The sequence below is a fragment of the Oryctolagus cuniculus genome, chromosome 5 (assembly GCF_051225735.1).
Source record: "Oryctolagus cuniculus isolate XC-2025 breed Fujian yellow rabbit chromosome 5, ASM5122573v1, whole genome shotgun sequence".
Classification (NCBI taxonomy): domain Eukaryota; kingdom Metazoa; phylum Chordata; class Mammalia; order Lagomorpha; family Leporidae; genus Oryctolagus; species Oryctolagus cuniculus.
The window spans coordinates 54,670,840-54,685,962 of NC_142871.1; the positions used below are offsets into that span (position 1 = coordinate 54,670,840).

Below are 15,123 nucleotides of genomic sequence, written 5' to 3' on the forward strand. Positions count from 1 at the left end.
ACCCTGGCCGGCGCCACGGCTCACTAGCTAATCCTCCGCCTTGCAGCGCTGGCACACGGGGTTCTAGTCCCAGTCGGGGCGCCGGATTCTTTCCCGGTTGCCCCTCTTCCAGTCCAGCTCTCTGCTGTGGCCAGGGAGTGCAGTGGAGGATGGCCCAAGTGCTTGGGCCCTGCACCCCATGGGAGACCAGGAGAAGCACCTGGCTCCTGCCATCGGATCAGCGCAGTGCACCGGCCGCAGCACGCCGGCCGCGGCGGCCATTGGAGGGTGAACCAACGGCAAAGGAAGACCGTTCTCTCTGTCTCTCTCTCTCACTGTCCACTCTGCCTGTCAAAAAATAAAAAAAGAAAAAACAAAAAAAAAGAAAATGACAGGACCCTAATACAACATTTGGGTAATAGAATGAAAATGACCAGAACAATATTTGTTTCTTTAGGAAAACAAAATAGATCTTTCTATTTCATGCTAGTGTTTAAGAAGGGATAAAAAGCAACAGATTAACTTTTATTTTGCTCCCTATTTCTCTTGGGTTCTAATTAGTTCCAAGAGGCTCTAACATATAGAAGATTTAAAGTAAATGAAGAAAAGCCCAAGAATAATCTCACAACTAAAGAGGTCAGGTAAAGACACTGTACCTAAGATGATGTTGCAGGTTTCCAGTGCTTCCACAAATCAGTTTCCTTTAGGAAGGGTAATTGTGAAAAACATTTCAAAACTACTTTAAAACTTCAGGCTATAAAACTAAGTTGAAACACTTAATTCTGGAGCCGGTGCTGTGGTGCAGCGGGTTAAAGCTCTGGCCTGACGCGCCGGCATCCCATATGGGCACCAGTTCTAGTCCCGGCTGCTCCTCTTCCAACCCAGCTCTCTGCTATGGCCTGGGAAAGCAGCAGAAGATGGCCAAGTCCTTGGGCCGCTGCACCCATGTGGAAGACCCGGAGGAGGCTCCTGGCTCCTGGCTTTGGATTGGCACAGATCCAGCTGTTGAGGCCATCTGGGGAGTGAACCAGCGGATGGAAGATTTCTCTTTCTGTCTCTACCTCTCTCTATAACTCTGTCTTTCAAATAAATAAAATAAATCTTTTTTAAAAAAATAAGAAACACTGATTTCTAACTTCTCAAGACACTGACTTTAGTGATCTGCATTTCTTACCATATCCCAAGCCACTGACTGTCAGTTCAGGATGCATTTTCCAATACCTTTTCCTGTGTCAAGCCTGCTTTTAAGATATTACTTCTGAACTACTGCCTGATTTAACACTGAGAAAAAAATAAAACCACTGGCCTAAATCCATGGGACCAATTTTCTTAGAGTCTATCTTCCTAAAGAAAATGAAACAAAGTTCACATTGTTTCTATAAATACCACCACCATCATCATCATTATTACTATCATAACTGCTAACCACAAACACTAATATGAGAAGGTTGGTATATGAGAGATGTTTCTAGGTGCTTTCTGATATGGGTGACCTAACCACATGACTGATGGATGCCCCACACATATGGTCATGTCATCACTGAGACCCTTTCCCTCCTGCTGTCAGTCTGGTTCTACCATAGAAAATAGGGCAGAGAAGGGTTAAGACATAAATGAAAGTCTAAATGGAATACCACAGACTGGTTATAAGATTATTTTTCACAGATTTTTCTAAAATATGGAAATACAGATGGGATCTAAGGTAGAGCAGAAGTGATGATGTTTATTTTGACTGAGGCAATCACATATATTATCACATTTCACATACATGTTATACATATATCAATTCATGTTATGTATTTGAATATATGTAATCTCTGACATTAAATGGTTACAAAAACATTCAAAAAATGTGGAGAAAAGTTGGAGGAGAAAGCATTCAGCTTGAAGATGGGAGTTTTGTTCACACTGACCTGAATGGAAACGCTGAAGGAACTGCATATGTGATGAACAGTTAACCTATCAATAAATATTTTGTAATAAAAAGGACTATGTAGAAACTGTAAAGGTACCTTGTATTCAAATCACTGAAACTGATCATTTCTTCCACATAGGAATATTAAATTATTTTTTAATTTCTAAGATTTTCAAATTCAGATAAGCGTTAAGTCAGAAAATTAGAGTCCCAGAGACAAATTCTTAACATCTCTTTAAGACCCTCATTTAAATCTTTATAAACAGAAAAGAATTCAAAAGTGTCCTTCAGAAATCAGAAAAACTTCCCTGTCTTTAGCATAAATCCCTCTTGATGCTGGCTTTAAGTCCATTTCCCCTTCTTTCTCTTCAGCGAAGATGGAAAACAGCTGTTCAACATTCTCTTTCAGGCTACTTTTTCCTTCCTGCCAGGCCCACCCCCACTTGGGAGAACTGTAAACACTGCAGGTGATTCTAAAATCCAGCTGGCTCCTGCCTGATTATCCACGGACCTGGTCAGCCTGCCCCATTCATAGCTCCCAAAATTATATCATTAGACTGTAAAGGTCCCAAGAAAAGGTTTTTCCCAGAATTTGTGAAATTCTAGAAATCCATCACCTGTAGCCTGTCCTCAGCTATTTACAAACAACAAAATTTGCAGGGCCTCAAGAAAAGTCCTGTCAGGACTATCTAGGAGGTAGGCAGCTGCAGTCTTTACTGCTCTGCGTGACAGGACGTGGAGTGCACCAAGGCGTGAAACATCTTTAAACTACTTAGTGATTTTTATCATGCAGTTCTTGAATTTCCTGTCACTGATGCAACTTTCTGGATGTAAGTAACTTAGAAATGCAACAACAGGGGCCAGCGTTGTGGCTCAGAGGGTTAAGCTGCCACCTGCGACGCTGGCATCCCACTCGCGTGCTGGTTCGATTCCTGGCTGCTCCACTTTCCATCCTGCTCCCTGCTAATGGCCTGGGAAATACAGCAGAAGATGACTCAAGTGTTTGAGCCCCTTGTACTCAGACCGCAATGAAGTTCCTGGCTTCATGCTGGCCAACCCCTGGCCACTATGACCATCTTGGAGGTGAACTAACAGAGGGAAGACCTCTCTCTGTCTCTCCCTCTCTCTCTGTAGCTCTTTCAAATAAAAAATAAATCTGAAAAAAAAAGAGAAATGCAACTACAACTCTTTCAATATTTCAATCTAAAAGACATCCATTTCCAGTTAATACTTTAAATGAGAAATTCATGTTGAATTCATGACATTATATGCCGATTACTACATTTTACACCAAAATTTATGTAGCCAGCACTAATGTTGCTAAGTCCTACTTCAGGAATTGCTAACAAACATCCTCATTTTTCTTGCATGAGCCATTTGACAGCAACAATAAAGTCAGTATTTGCCTGTGTATTTCATCAATAAAAATATTATAGACCCACAACTTGGTGAGCCCATTTCCTTTACAAATTCATTTTAACAGTTATGAAATGCTGACTCAACTTTGTTGTGGGATAGCTTCCAAATGCACTAAATGCCTACTGCTTAGTAGCTAAGTGTGTTATACACAAGAAAAATGCAAAAGTTATGATTTAATCAACACATAGAAGTTTACAATTCTATGGCATCTGTATGTGCAATTAATATTTCAAATGAAAAGATTTAAAGGACAGCTTTTTAAACTGACTATGGACCTAGTCATTTTCTACTAAAATAACATAAATGTTAATTTAAACACACCTAGGATTTTTACTATTATAATCCTGCTTTCTTTTACACTAGGTTGAGGAGAAGGAAGGCACTGTTAGCTCTCAATTTTTTTTTTTTTTAACAGGCAGAGTGGACAGTGAGAGAGAGAGACAGAGAGAAAGGTCTTCCTTTGCCGTTGGTTCACCCTCCAATGGCCGCCCCGGCCAGTGCACCGCGCTGATCTGATGGCAGGAGCCAGGTGCTTCTCCTGGTCTCCCATGTGGGTGCAGGGCCCAAGGACTTGGGCCATCCTCCACTGCACTCCCGGGCCACAGCAGAGAGCTGGCCTGGAAGAGGGGCAACCGGGACAGAATCCGGCGCCCCGACCTGGACTAGAACCCGGTGTGCTGGCGCTGCAAGGCGGAGGATTAGCCTAGTGAGCCGTGGCGCCGGCCTCCTCAATTTTAATTTTACTCAAAAAGGTGGGGATTTTTGGCATGCAGACACATACATTCAGTTGCAAACTCATTCTGACCCCATGGAGGACAAAGCAGATGAACACAAATAAACCACAATGCATATGTCATATGTACATAATGGTAACCTAACTACATTCCTGTTATATTCTTTGTAACAAGACTGCATTTACTTAATGGTTTTAACTAATCCAAAACATAAATTGCCAAAGCAAATAACCCTTACAACTAGAATTTTTTTACAGCTTCTACATACAGTACTTCAAAAAATTTGTGGAAAATAGAATTAAAAGATAAATTTGCTTTATAGAAAAAAAATTGAAATCCACCTACAGAAGGGTCTTCAAAAAGTCTGTGGGGAAATGTTGCATTATTCAAATTTTTGCATGAAAATAAACTTAATTTCATTTTTTCACAAGCAGAAGTACTTTCATATTACTAAAAAAGTCAATTCTGTTCTTTCAGAATTGCTTACCAATATGTGTTGAGATCATTAATTAATATCCTGCTTACAAAACAGTCAAAGAGAATGGACACAAAGAAGAAAAAAAAAACCAGCGATAATTTTAATGCATGTTAAAACTCATTGTGCTATTCTGAATTAAGGACTGAATAACTATTACATCCAAGAAATAAACAGATGGCCTCAAAAATCGTTTCCTCTCTTTCTAAACTGAAATTATTCCCTTTCCTCACTGTGATCTCTAACAGGCTCTCTGAACACTTTTCCTACCACAGGTTTACATTCTTTGGGACATCTGAAAGAGGGGCTGGAAATCCACACTCTGAACAGGCTACAGCTTGCCTACCTGAAGCAGGGGTAAGCAATGCAACTGGTAAAGCACTCAGGTAAGAGACGTGAAACCAGCCCAGGAGAACCCCACAGACAGCCTGGGGCTCTGCAAGAATTAGACATGGCCCCACCACAGAATTCTTCCAAAGCAGAGATGTAGAGCGGCGGAAGAGGAAGGGGCTGCAGAAACAGGACCTGTAACTAGCCAGAGACAGAAGCCTGGGAAGCAGTAAGCATTCTAGGAAGCTGACAAATCATGGGGGTAGTGAGTAATAAAAGGATAATGATGTAGATCTTTAGGCAAATGAAATTTCAGAGTCTTTACTAATAGGAATTTGGTATCACATAGGAGAGACAATCAAATGTGAAATTTAGGTTAATTTCATACCTATGTTCTTAATCACTCATAAAATGGACAAGTCTCTTACAATCAGCATTTTAGGGATATAAAAGAAAATGCTGCTTTCCCAGGCATATTAGCAGGGAGCTGGATGGAAATGGAGCAGCTGGGAATTGAACCAGTGCCCATATGGGATGGACTGCAACTTAACCTGCTAGGCCACAGTGCTGGCCCCAGTACTCCAGACTTTTACACTTCCTCATTCCCATGTTGGGCACCAACTCAAAATCTAAATACTTTGACTTTGTCGTCAACACATCTATTGGTCATTTGTTGACCCAGCAAGAATCTTATTCTACAAATCACTATGGAGGAAGATAACGTAATCGCAAGCTGAGAAAACCTTAAGGCTCCTAATACAGTAATAAGAGTTGACCTGTACTCTGCTCAGACACATTCTTTCAGTAGAGTTACAGGTCACCAAAACTGCTTGAAGGTCTTACCCACTCCTTCAGAATAGCAAAGATCCAGACCCTCTCAGGACACGGACTAATGGGGTCCACTATGACACTGCTTCCACTATAGGTTCTGCTTCTCTTCAAAGGCCTGTCAAACTTATCCCAGGAAACTGTAATTGTATTTGGGGTGGGAGCAGTGACAGTGGTGAAAAGGACAAGACTATTTACTATATTTAGTATTCAAAACACTAATAAGTAATACTAATACATGCTGCAAAATGCTAGTCTTTTGCTGGTTTCTTTTCCCTTTTGGAAATATATTAGCAATATACTAAAGTCCAAATGTAAATAATTTATCTACCATTTTTCCTTTCCAATTATTTAATGAAATCATATTACTGAGTAACAATCATGTCCTTTCATTCATGCAACATAGCATGATCAGTTGCAAACAGAAACAAATACCAAAATATTTTATCATAAGTAACATGAAGAAATGTCTAAATTTAAAATGTTTTAATGATTTAATTGTAGAATGCATCTTCATCTGTAATCTTAAAGCACTTTCTCAAAGATAATAAAAAGATTTTTATAATGAGATACTGGGAAACACCTATAAAGTTAAAAACTTCACCTCCTAGATAGTAACCAGGTAGTCTCAGGACAGTACAGGTACTTACTGGATTGGAAAGATCACAGATCACATAGCAATGAATTGTATTAGCATTAAATTTGTGAACTAATTTCATAAATACGAAAGTAGAAGCATGCACCAGTATCACAATGGTCCTGAGCTCACCTAGCAAACCTAGTTGACTGCCCACTCGGTACTTTCTCCACCCTGCCACAAACCTCAAACAGGGAAATTTCAACAGCCTCTTCCGAGGAACATCATGGTAAAGGCCTATACAGTGTTCTGTTCAAGTTTCCTTCTTTGTCAAAGCACAGGATTGCTTCTGTTTTTGTTGTTGTTCTCGTCATTTTGAGAATTCCCTTTTGGGAACCTTTCTATAATTTTTTAACCTGAATGTCAAAATGTATTTTTGTAGGCCACTGTCCTTATTTAACTAAAACTTGATGAAACTGATACTGACATCATAGTCGATGAAAACTAACTCTCCATGTGTAAACTCTCAGGAGCTGTGTGTTTATGCTTTCTTCCTTTCTACAGTTCAGTTCTAGGAGCTAAAGCTGTAGGTAACCAGCACTGCCTTGCACTTTTGGCTAACCCCACGTAGAGAGGTCACTAGGTAACAGAGGCATCAAATTCAGTCTCTTCCCCCATTTTTACTAAAAGAGAGCTTACCTACACACTTCATAAACTGACTTACATCCCTATGGTGAGCTTAAAACAAAAAAGTAATGCATGAAACAAACACTCACGCAATCCTACCTTTTATTCCTTCCTTGCACGTGATTTGTGTTATCCCATTTAGATTTGAAGAGTTTATAAAGCATGGCATATCAGTATTTTATTTCATGGAGATGAACTATTGAGAACTTTTTCAAAAACTTAAGAAAAGGGAATTTTTAAAAAGTTAAACTCTACAATGTGAAAAATAGAGAAACAAATGTGAAGACCCATCCTGAAGTTAAATGTAACATTAAACTATGACTAACGAAAAAACGTTTTAAAGTAATTGTATTGCATGAAGATCCCTAAAAGGTAAACGCGTCATCTTCTGACCTAAAGAATTCCAGGTAAATAAGGTCACCTAATGCTTTCAAGCAGTGGATTCGGATTCGATCTTAATGCCAACTGGCCTCAGCCGCCTTAAAGGAGAGACGAAAACGGAAAAGCTCTCGGGTCACACACTCAGCTCAGATTGCATCTGCGACAGACAGTTCTTGAGCCCATGTAGCATCGCTTACAGGGCTTCCCGGCCTGTGAGTCAAGACCTCCGCCCCAACCCGGCTGCCTTGGGGCTGGGGTTTACCAAGGAGCGATGGAATCCAGCCTCCGGGGAGGCTCGGGCGTGCTTCCCCGGCGTCCTCACCCGCAAAGCCCGGCTGCCAGCGCTAGGATCGCCACACTCGACTCCACTACCTCCAAATGGTGGGGTACACGGGGAAAGGAGGACGCAAGGCTGTGCCACCCAACCCGGCACAAGGAAGCCTACGTCGCCCGGGCCGTGCGAGAAATCCCAACGGGGCCAGGCAGACCCGACGCGCCGAAAACGATCTCTGGCTCTTCTGTGCGCGAGGCTCAGGGCTGGCGTTCTAGGGACGAGAAGGAACTAAGAGCTGTCGCCGAGGCTGCCCCGCCAGCAGGGAAGCACGCAACTCGAGCTTCACGCCCGAGGAACCCTCCGGGAGCCCAGCCGAGCCAGGCCGGGGCGCGTAGCTCTAGGCTCTGGGCGCCCCGCCGGAGACGTGGCTCTCCGCCTCCCGCCCGCGCCGGGCCAGCCTCGCAGGCGACCCGCCTGAGTCTCGGGGAGAAAGTTGCGCCGCGCGTCCCTGGCCTCCCCTCACGTGCCCCTCGGCTTACCGCTCCCCGCCGCGGCTCCGTCCTCTCCGGCGTCGCCTCCCCGGCCTCGGCCCTGGCTCCAGAGGCCCTTCCTAGCTCCGCTCACTCCCGGGCGCCCGGGCTCCCGGCACCCTCGGAGCCGAGCCCTCAGCGCGCCCGCCGCGCCATGGGTGCCAAGTGGGCGCCGCGCCCCGGGATGCGCCGCTGCAGCTTCGGGCAGCGCTTCTGCGGGCCGGGCCGGCGCGGGCGGGTGGGGTATGGGCGCACGGGGCGGGACCCGGCGGGCGCTGGGGCTCCACAGCCGAGAGGCGGAAACCGCAACGTCACCGAGCCGGGGGAGGCGAGGATTGGGAGGGGGAAACGCGGACCCCTTCCCAGGCCGAACCCCGACCTCCGGCCCGCCCAGCTTTCTACATCGCCTTCCTCTCCAGGGCCGCTGCACTCGCCTTCCCCGCCGCTCGGGCCAGACTCCACGCACCCCTGCCCTGCTCGGCCCCTTTGCCTCTAATTTGGTCAGGCTTCTTAGAACCCATCGGCTTCGAGCTCCTCTCTGGAATCGCACCCAAAGGAAAGATAACTTGGGAAGCCCACGGGGAGGAGTCGCTGCTTCCCTATAGCCCTGAGACAGGAAAGCGAGGAGAACGATCCCGCGAGGGTGGCGCCAACTCCCCTCCGTCCTCTCCAAAATAGTTACTCCCCCTTTCCTCCCGCCTTCGGTTTTACTCTTTTCTCAAAGAGAAGAAGGGAAAGTCAACTCGGAAGTCACTGGCTGTACCAAGAAAATGCCCTACATCCAAAAGCACCGAACTCTGAAGACTGAGCAGGTTGTAATCACAAAAGGCAAAGGGTATGGAGAAGAGCTTTTGATGTATGCAGCTTACAAGAGGAGATTTCATTTACCTTATCTCGAGATCTCCCTCATCCAGCAAGGAGAATTTCCCCCTGTCCTGTTAAGAGCAGCAACTGCATACAGGCTCAGCCAGGTCCAACCGGGTCCCAGGAGCTGTGAGCCCTGCCTTAACCATGGGGCTGGTTTCCTCACTCTGGGTGTCAGCAAGTGAATCACCTACCGGAGCTAGGCTGTGCAGATGCCGTAGATGCGGAAGGCTGCTTGCTCATCCAGGAGAGTGGGAGATGTTTTCCTGGGAGCAGTGATTGCTTTGAGTTCTGAACGCTCACCCACGTCCTGCCTTGGAGGCTCAGAAGACACACACAGGAGCTTCCATCTGGCCACATCAAGAAAAAATGTCAATGTCTACTTTTACACTTAACTGTTTCTCAGAAATTGCGCTTAAGAGAGATGCTCCCTAAGAAGTCATGAGCAAATAGTATTGCTAAGCATTTTTAGTATTCACCCAGGTTAAACCACTGATTTGCATAAACATGCCTATGTTTGTAGATGTGGGCTGTGGAGGAGAGAAGAGGCTCCGGGACCTTATAATTAGTTTAAATTTGTACTTTTCAGTTGATGACTGTGGCCTTGGAGAACTACCTCAATGGCAGTTTTCTCATCTGTTGTGTGGAGATATAGTGCCGCCACTGAACAATTATAAAGAGAATACAATAAAAAAAATCTAATACTAACTTAGAGTTTATCACATGCCAGGCACCGCGCTGAGAATTGCCTCAATTCAGTTGTTAGGACTGTTCTTTCCCGCGGGGAAGCGGAGACCCGGGTTCGTTCAAGATTTGGCTTCACCAGTAAACCCACCAACGTGACCGAGGACGGCATTGCTGCTGGAGGTGTAATGGACATTAATACTGCTCCACAAGAGGTGCTGAAGACCACCCTCATCCACGATGGCCTAGCACGTGGAATTCGTGAAGCTGCCGAATCCTTAGACAAGCGCCAAGCCCATCTTTGTGTCCTTGCATCTAACTGTGATGAGCCTATGTATGTCAAGCTGGTGGAGGCCCTTTGTGTTGAGCACCAGATCAACCTCATTAAGGTTGATGACAACAAGAAACTTGGGGAATGGGTAGGCCTATGTGAAACTGACCCAGAGGGTAAGCCCCACAACGTGGTTGGTTGAAGTTGTGTAGTGGTTAAGGACTGTGGCAAAGAATCTCAAGCCAAAGATGTCATCGAAGAATACTTCAAATGCAAGAAATGAACAAATAAAAATTTGGCTCATAAAAAAATTGTTAGGATTAAATTGTGAAAGTCTCTAACTGTAGGATGTAATCTTACGTGTGAATTTCATTTGTCTTTTCAAATTTGGGAGAGATTTCAGAAAAAAATCATCTGGTTTAATTTGTTTAACCTCCTAACACATAGTCTTCTGGTTCAATGATTCTCCAGCCAAAAACCTTAGAGTTAGCAGGGAAGTTTTCATAAATTTTTTTTACTGGGGCCTGGGGTTTGGGAGGGGGGTGTCCCACACCAGACCAATAAATCAGAATCTCTTGGGTTGGAGTCTAAGCACCAGCTCAGCACTTTTCTCTTTTCAGGTGCTCGCGATATACAGTCAGAACTGAGAAATGTTAAAAGGAGGCACTACCTACTGACATTTACTCACCTTCACCCTCCAATTTTGCCTTTGATTTATCTGAAAATTTGTCTCGGTCTCTGGTTACAGTAGGTGTCAGCAGACCTGCAATTCTGTCCTCTGGAGTCTACAAGATACATCTAGCCTTGATTTAACAGGAAATTGCTTAAGTTTTCCAGGGGGACATACTACCTCCATCAGCTTTTCCTGACCCAGTCTGAAAGCTCTTGGGAAGTGATTTATGTTGCCAGGGTTACCCTCACAACCTGATCTCAAGCACTGAACTCGGGGTTTCATCCAAATAACAAAGTTAAACGAAGTTGAATAGCATTGCTCTAATTACTAAATTTCCTTAGGTGTACTGTCAGAGCTTTTACAGCAGCAATATCACTGCATTGACTCCCATATTACCACGCACTAAAGCTCTAAAATGTTAGTTTTTTCCATAACTGCTGCTATGACACAGCTTCCCAAGTTACACCCAATGCAGTTTGTGTTCATCACTTAACACATAATTCTATTGTATTTTGTTGCATTGAATTAGTCCTCTTCTTTTTAACTTGTTGACAGGTCAGGTATTATTGATGCAGTTAAATCATTCTAGCTCCCAATTTTATATCCTCTGCAAATCTGGTCTGATGTCATGTCATCATTTAACTTCTCATTCTTAGGCGCTTCCCACTGCCAACCGACACTGAATTCACATGCTGTTGACAAATATTCTTATCAGTTAAGGTCCCATATGTTTGTTTCCTAGTTATATTTTCTTCCCTTGTCCCAGGACAGCAGCTGCAGTGCATGGGTGCATGGCACCTTTGTAGGAATTAGAAAAAGACACACACACACTCCTCACCCCAGCTGAGGAATTAAGAGTGACCCTTTCCTCCCTGAGGCAGCCACAAACACATAGCAGATGTGCTTTGTCTGTTAGGTATCTTTGATTTACTGGTACAGCAACATTGTCAGAAAAAGGAAATGACTACTTAGTGAGTTCCCATTAAAGTCTGCTAAATTGCTTCTTCCTTTTCTAAGTACCCAATGTTACTTTATTAATTAGGCTTACTAGTTTTGCTCGGTATCTGTGAAAAATCTCATCTTGGTTTCAGAAATCAGCTTCTTTATTGAAGACTAGAATTCCGCTTGTCCATCTCCAGTCTTTCAGTGTTTATCTCCCACTCTATCTGAAAGTAAACTTTCTTTGCTGGGATGTAAATATTCTAGGCAACAGAAGATAAGTTTTAGAGAGTTAGATTGCTTTCTTACAAGATCCTCATTTATCTGAGTTTTCAACTAACTCTCACAAACTTTAATTTGCCCTTCAATTTAATTGTTTTTTCATGATAGGGAGGGCACAAGAAAAGGGAATTAGGTCTGTTTTTCATTCGTTTATATCAGCAAGGACATTTCTTACATGTTCTTGTTTAAACAACAACAAAAAAATTATTGTTGTTGTCATCCTTAGTTATTCTTGGCTCTGGCTTACCAGACTCCAATATTACAGGGCTCTTATGGGTACATGGTCTCTGTCCTCTTGTTGAGTTTAATTCATTAAATTAAAATAAAATCTGGCCCTTGGGTTTTAACCAGCTGGTCCATGACTATACAACTGCTTGAGTCTGAAATGCTGTTTCACTTTGAATCTCTAAGCCACAATTATGCCATAAAACTGCCTTGCCCTTCACCTTGATTGTCTCACTCTCAGGTCCCTGAAAGGGGCATGATCACTTTAGTTTGCTCCAACCATGTGGCCTTGTACTTAGACTTACTCAAGTGATGATCTCCTTGAGCTTCCCCATCCATCTCTGAGCAGTCAGCCCTGGCCAGACAGGGCCCAGAGGCTTCTCCAGCGCTCCCTACTCAGGCCTACTCACCTGCCTTTTCCAGCCCAGACATGCCCCTCTCCACCACTGAGACTGTTCTGCTGCTTCCACTCCATCTCCAGATGACTCAGGCTTCATTGTTAAAAAAAAAAAAAAAAAAATGAAGAAGAAACACTTACTTACATTCTTAATCATAATTGGGTTTCGCTTCCACCCCAAGTCAGTTTGTGGATTTTATATACAATTCTTTTTCTAAAGGGTGATTAAGTATACTGGGCACATCCATGTATATCTCATTTTCTCATACAGATGCTGGCATTACTGTGTCCATTTGACTGTTGATGAAACAGACTCAGAAAGTTGAAGTGAAATTCTAAAGACGGCCGGCGCTGCGGCTCACTAGGCTAATCCTCCGCCTAGCGGCGCCGGCACACCAGATTCTAGTCCCGGTCGGGGAGCCGGATTCTGTCCCGGTTGCCACTCTTCCAGGCCAGCTCTCTGCTGTGGCCAGGGAGTGCAGTGGAGGATGGCCCAAGTGCTTGGGTCCTGCACCCCATGGGAGACCAGGAAAAGCACCTGGCTCCTGGCTCTTGCCATCGGATCAGCGCGGTGCGCCGGCTGCAGCGCGCCGGCCGCGGTGGCCATTGGAGGGTGAACCAACGGCAAAGGAAGACCTTTCTCTCTGTCTCTCTCTCTCACTGTCCACTCTGCCTGTCAAAAAAAAAAAGAAAAGAAAAAAAAGAAAAAAAAAAAAGAAATTCTAAAGACATAAATGGCTCAGATCACATATGATTAAGTTTTCTGATATCAAAGCCTAATTTATAGTTGGAGGGTCCTGGCCTCCACTGAAGGCTATTCTCCTTTCATTCACTTTTTTTTTTTTAAAGATTTATTTATTTATTCATTTGAAAGAGTTACAGAGTCAGAGGCAGAGAAAGAGACGTGGTCCATCCACTGGTTTACTCCCCAGATGGCTGCAATAGCCGGAAGCTATGCAGACCCAAAGCCAAGAGCCAGGAGCTTCTTCTGTGTCTCCCACATGGGTGCAGGGGCCCAAGGACTTGGGCCATCTTCTACTGCTTTCCTAGGCCACAGCAGAGAGTTGGATTGGAAGTGGAGCAGCCGGGACACGAACCGGTGCCCACATGGGACGCCAGCACTGCAGGTGGTGGCTTTACCAGCTGCACCACAGTGCCAGCCCCCTTTCATTCACTTTTTTTTTTTTTTTTGGACAGGCAGAGTGGACAGTGAGAGAGACAGAGAGAAAAGTCTTCCTTTTTTTTCCATTGGTTCACCCCCAAAGACCACTCTGGCTGGCGCGCTGTGGCTGGCGCGCTGTGGCCGGTGCACCACACTGATCTGAAGCCAGGAGCCAGGTGCTTCTCCTGGTCTCCCATGTGGGTGCAGGAGCCCAAGCAGTTAAGCCATCCTCCACTGCACTCCCTGGCCACAGCAGAGAGCTGGACTGGAAGAGGAGCAACCAGGACAGAATCTGGCACCCAGACCGCGACTGGAACCCTGGGTGCCAGCGCTGCAGGCAGAGGATTATCCTAGTGAGCCGCAGCGCCGGCCCTCATTCGCTTTTGAAATGGATGATTTATTATAAACTACCAAAGGTATCCCAAACACCTTCCAGATTACAGTGCTATTCTCTGAAATTATGAAAATGATTGTTGGTATTTACTACATGTGAAATTAAATATTTTATTCTTCAGAATTACCATATGAATCAAAAGGAGATTAAGCATTTAATATTTTTCTAAAATGTGGCTGCAGGGAATTGTACTGAACTATTGGCATCACTAAGGAATTTAGAAAATGAACGTTTATTGAGGATTGCTTTTGTTTAGTGATTCCTTGTAACAGGCACTTGAATAGCTTATCAAACTCCAACTTCTTCCAGAAAACTGCAGTTAAGGAAGAGGCATGTTCAGAAGGTTCTGAAAACAGATTCATGACCCAGGAATCAGATGACCCAAAGTCCATGCATTCTCGCAGTCTGTGATTTCAAGAAATGGCCCAAATTATCTCTTCATGGCCTGACTCCTCAATTATTCAATGAGTTTATTCTAGGCTAATTATGATTATTCTTATGTTTTCATTAAATCAACAGAGAGTAAAACTTACTATTTTTCTAGGCAAGCATTTGAACACTGAAAGCATAAGGTAAGAGTAGACCTGTTTATTGGTAGCTGTAGCACATGTGACTTTGAGACGAGCACAGTTGCAAGAAAGAATAAACCTGCTCTTGAAGACACTATGCCAGCCCAGTGATTAGGCAAGGAAAGGTTTACTTTATAATTTTGTTTATTTGCTTTTGTCTCCTTTAGTAAATTATAAGCTCCTTCATGGTAGAGACTGTCTCTTTCATGTGTACTTGTATATTTCTTCTTCTTATTTCTTAGCATGGTGTATGTTTATTAAATTAGAACACAGTTTCAGATTATGTCTGTGCCTGGTCTGCATACAATAGTGGATACTTTAATGTGTCCATCACCTAAGAGCATAGACATTGAGGATGAACAAAACTGGGACGAATTCTAGACTTTAGTCCCTGTGTGACTTCAGGCAGCTAAGTCATTTACCAAATAGAACATGAGTTCTATTTTCCTCATGAGTTCTAATATGTATACTCATCAGTTTCTGGAAGAACTAAGCAAAATATATAAGGTGCCTGGCAAACAGTGATTCTAGGGG

The 15,123-nt window shown here is 43.9% G+C and overlaps 1 protein-coding gene and 1 pseudogene across 4 annotated transcripts in view; one reads left to right on the forward strand and one right to left on the reverse strand.

Annotated features, from left to right (window-relative positions):
* Nucleotides 1-9,595, reverse strand: part of DSE (dermatan sulfate epimerase) — a 76,113-nt gene extending 66,518 nt beyond the window's left edge. The window contains exon 1 of one of the 4 annotated variants that reach the window (XM_089332750.1): nt 9,188-9,595. In XM_089332750.1, the coding sequence (XP_089188876.1) occupies nt 9,188-9,353 (166 nt within the window). In that variant the 5' untranslated portion in view covers nt 9,354-9,595. The other 3 variants (XM_008263398.5, XM_002714917.6, XM_070074620.2) reach the window with 3 other exon arrangements.
* Nucleotides 9,596-9,827: 232 nt separating this feature from the next.
* On the forward strand, nt 9,828-10,237 carry LOC100357142 (small ribosomal subunit protein eS12 pseudogene; annotated as a pseudogene).
* The last annotated feature ends 4,886 nt before the right edge of the window (nt 10,238-15,123 follow it).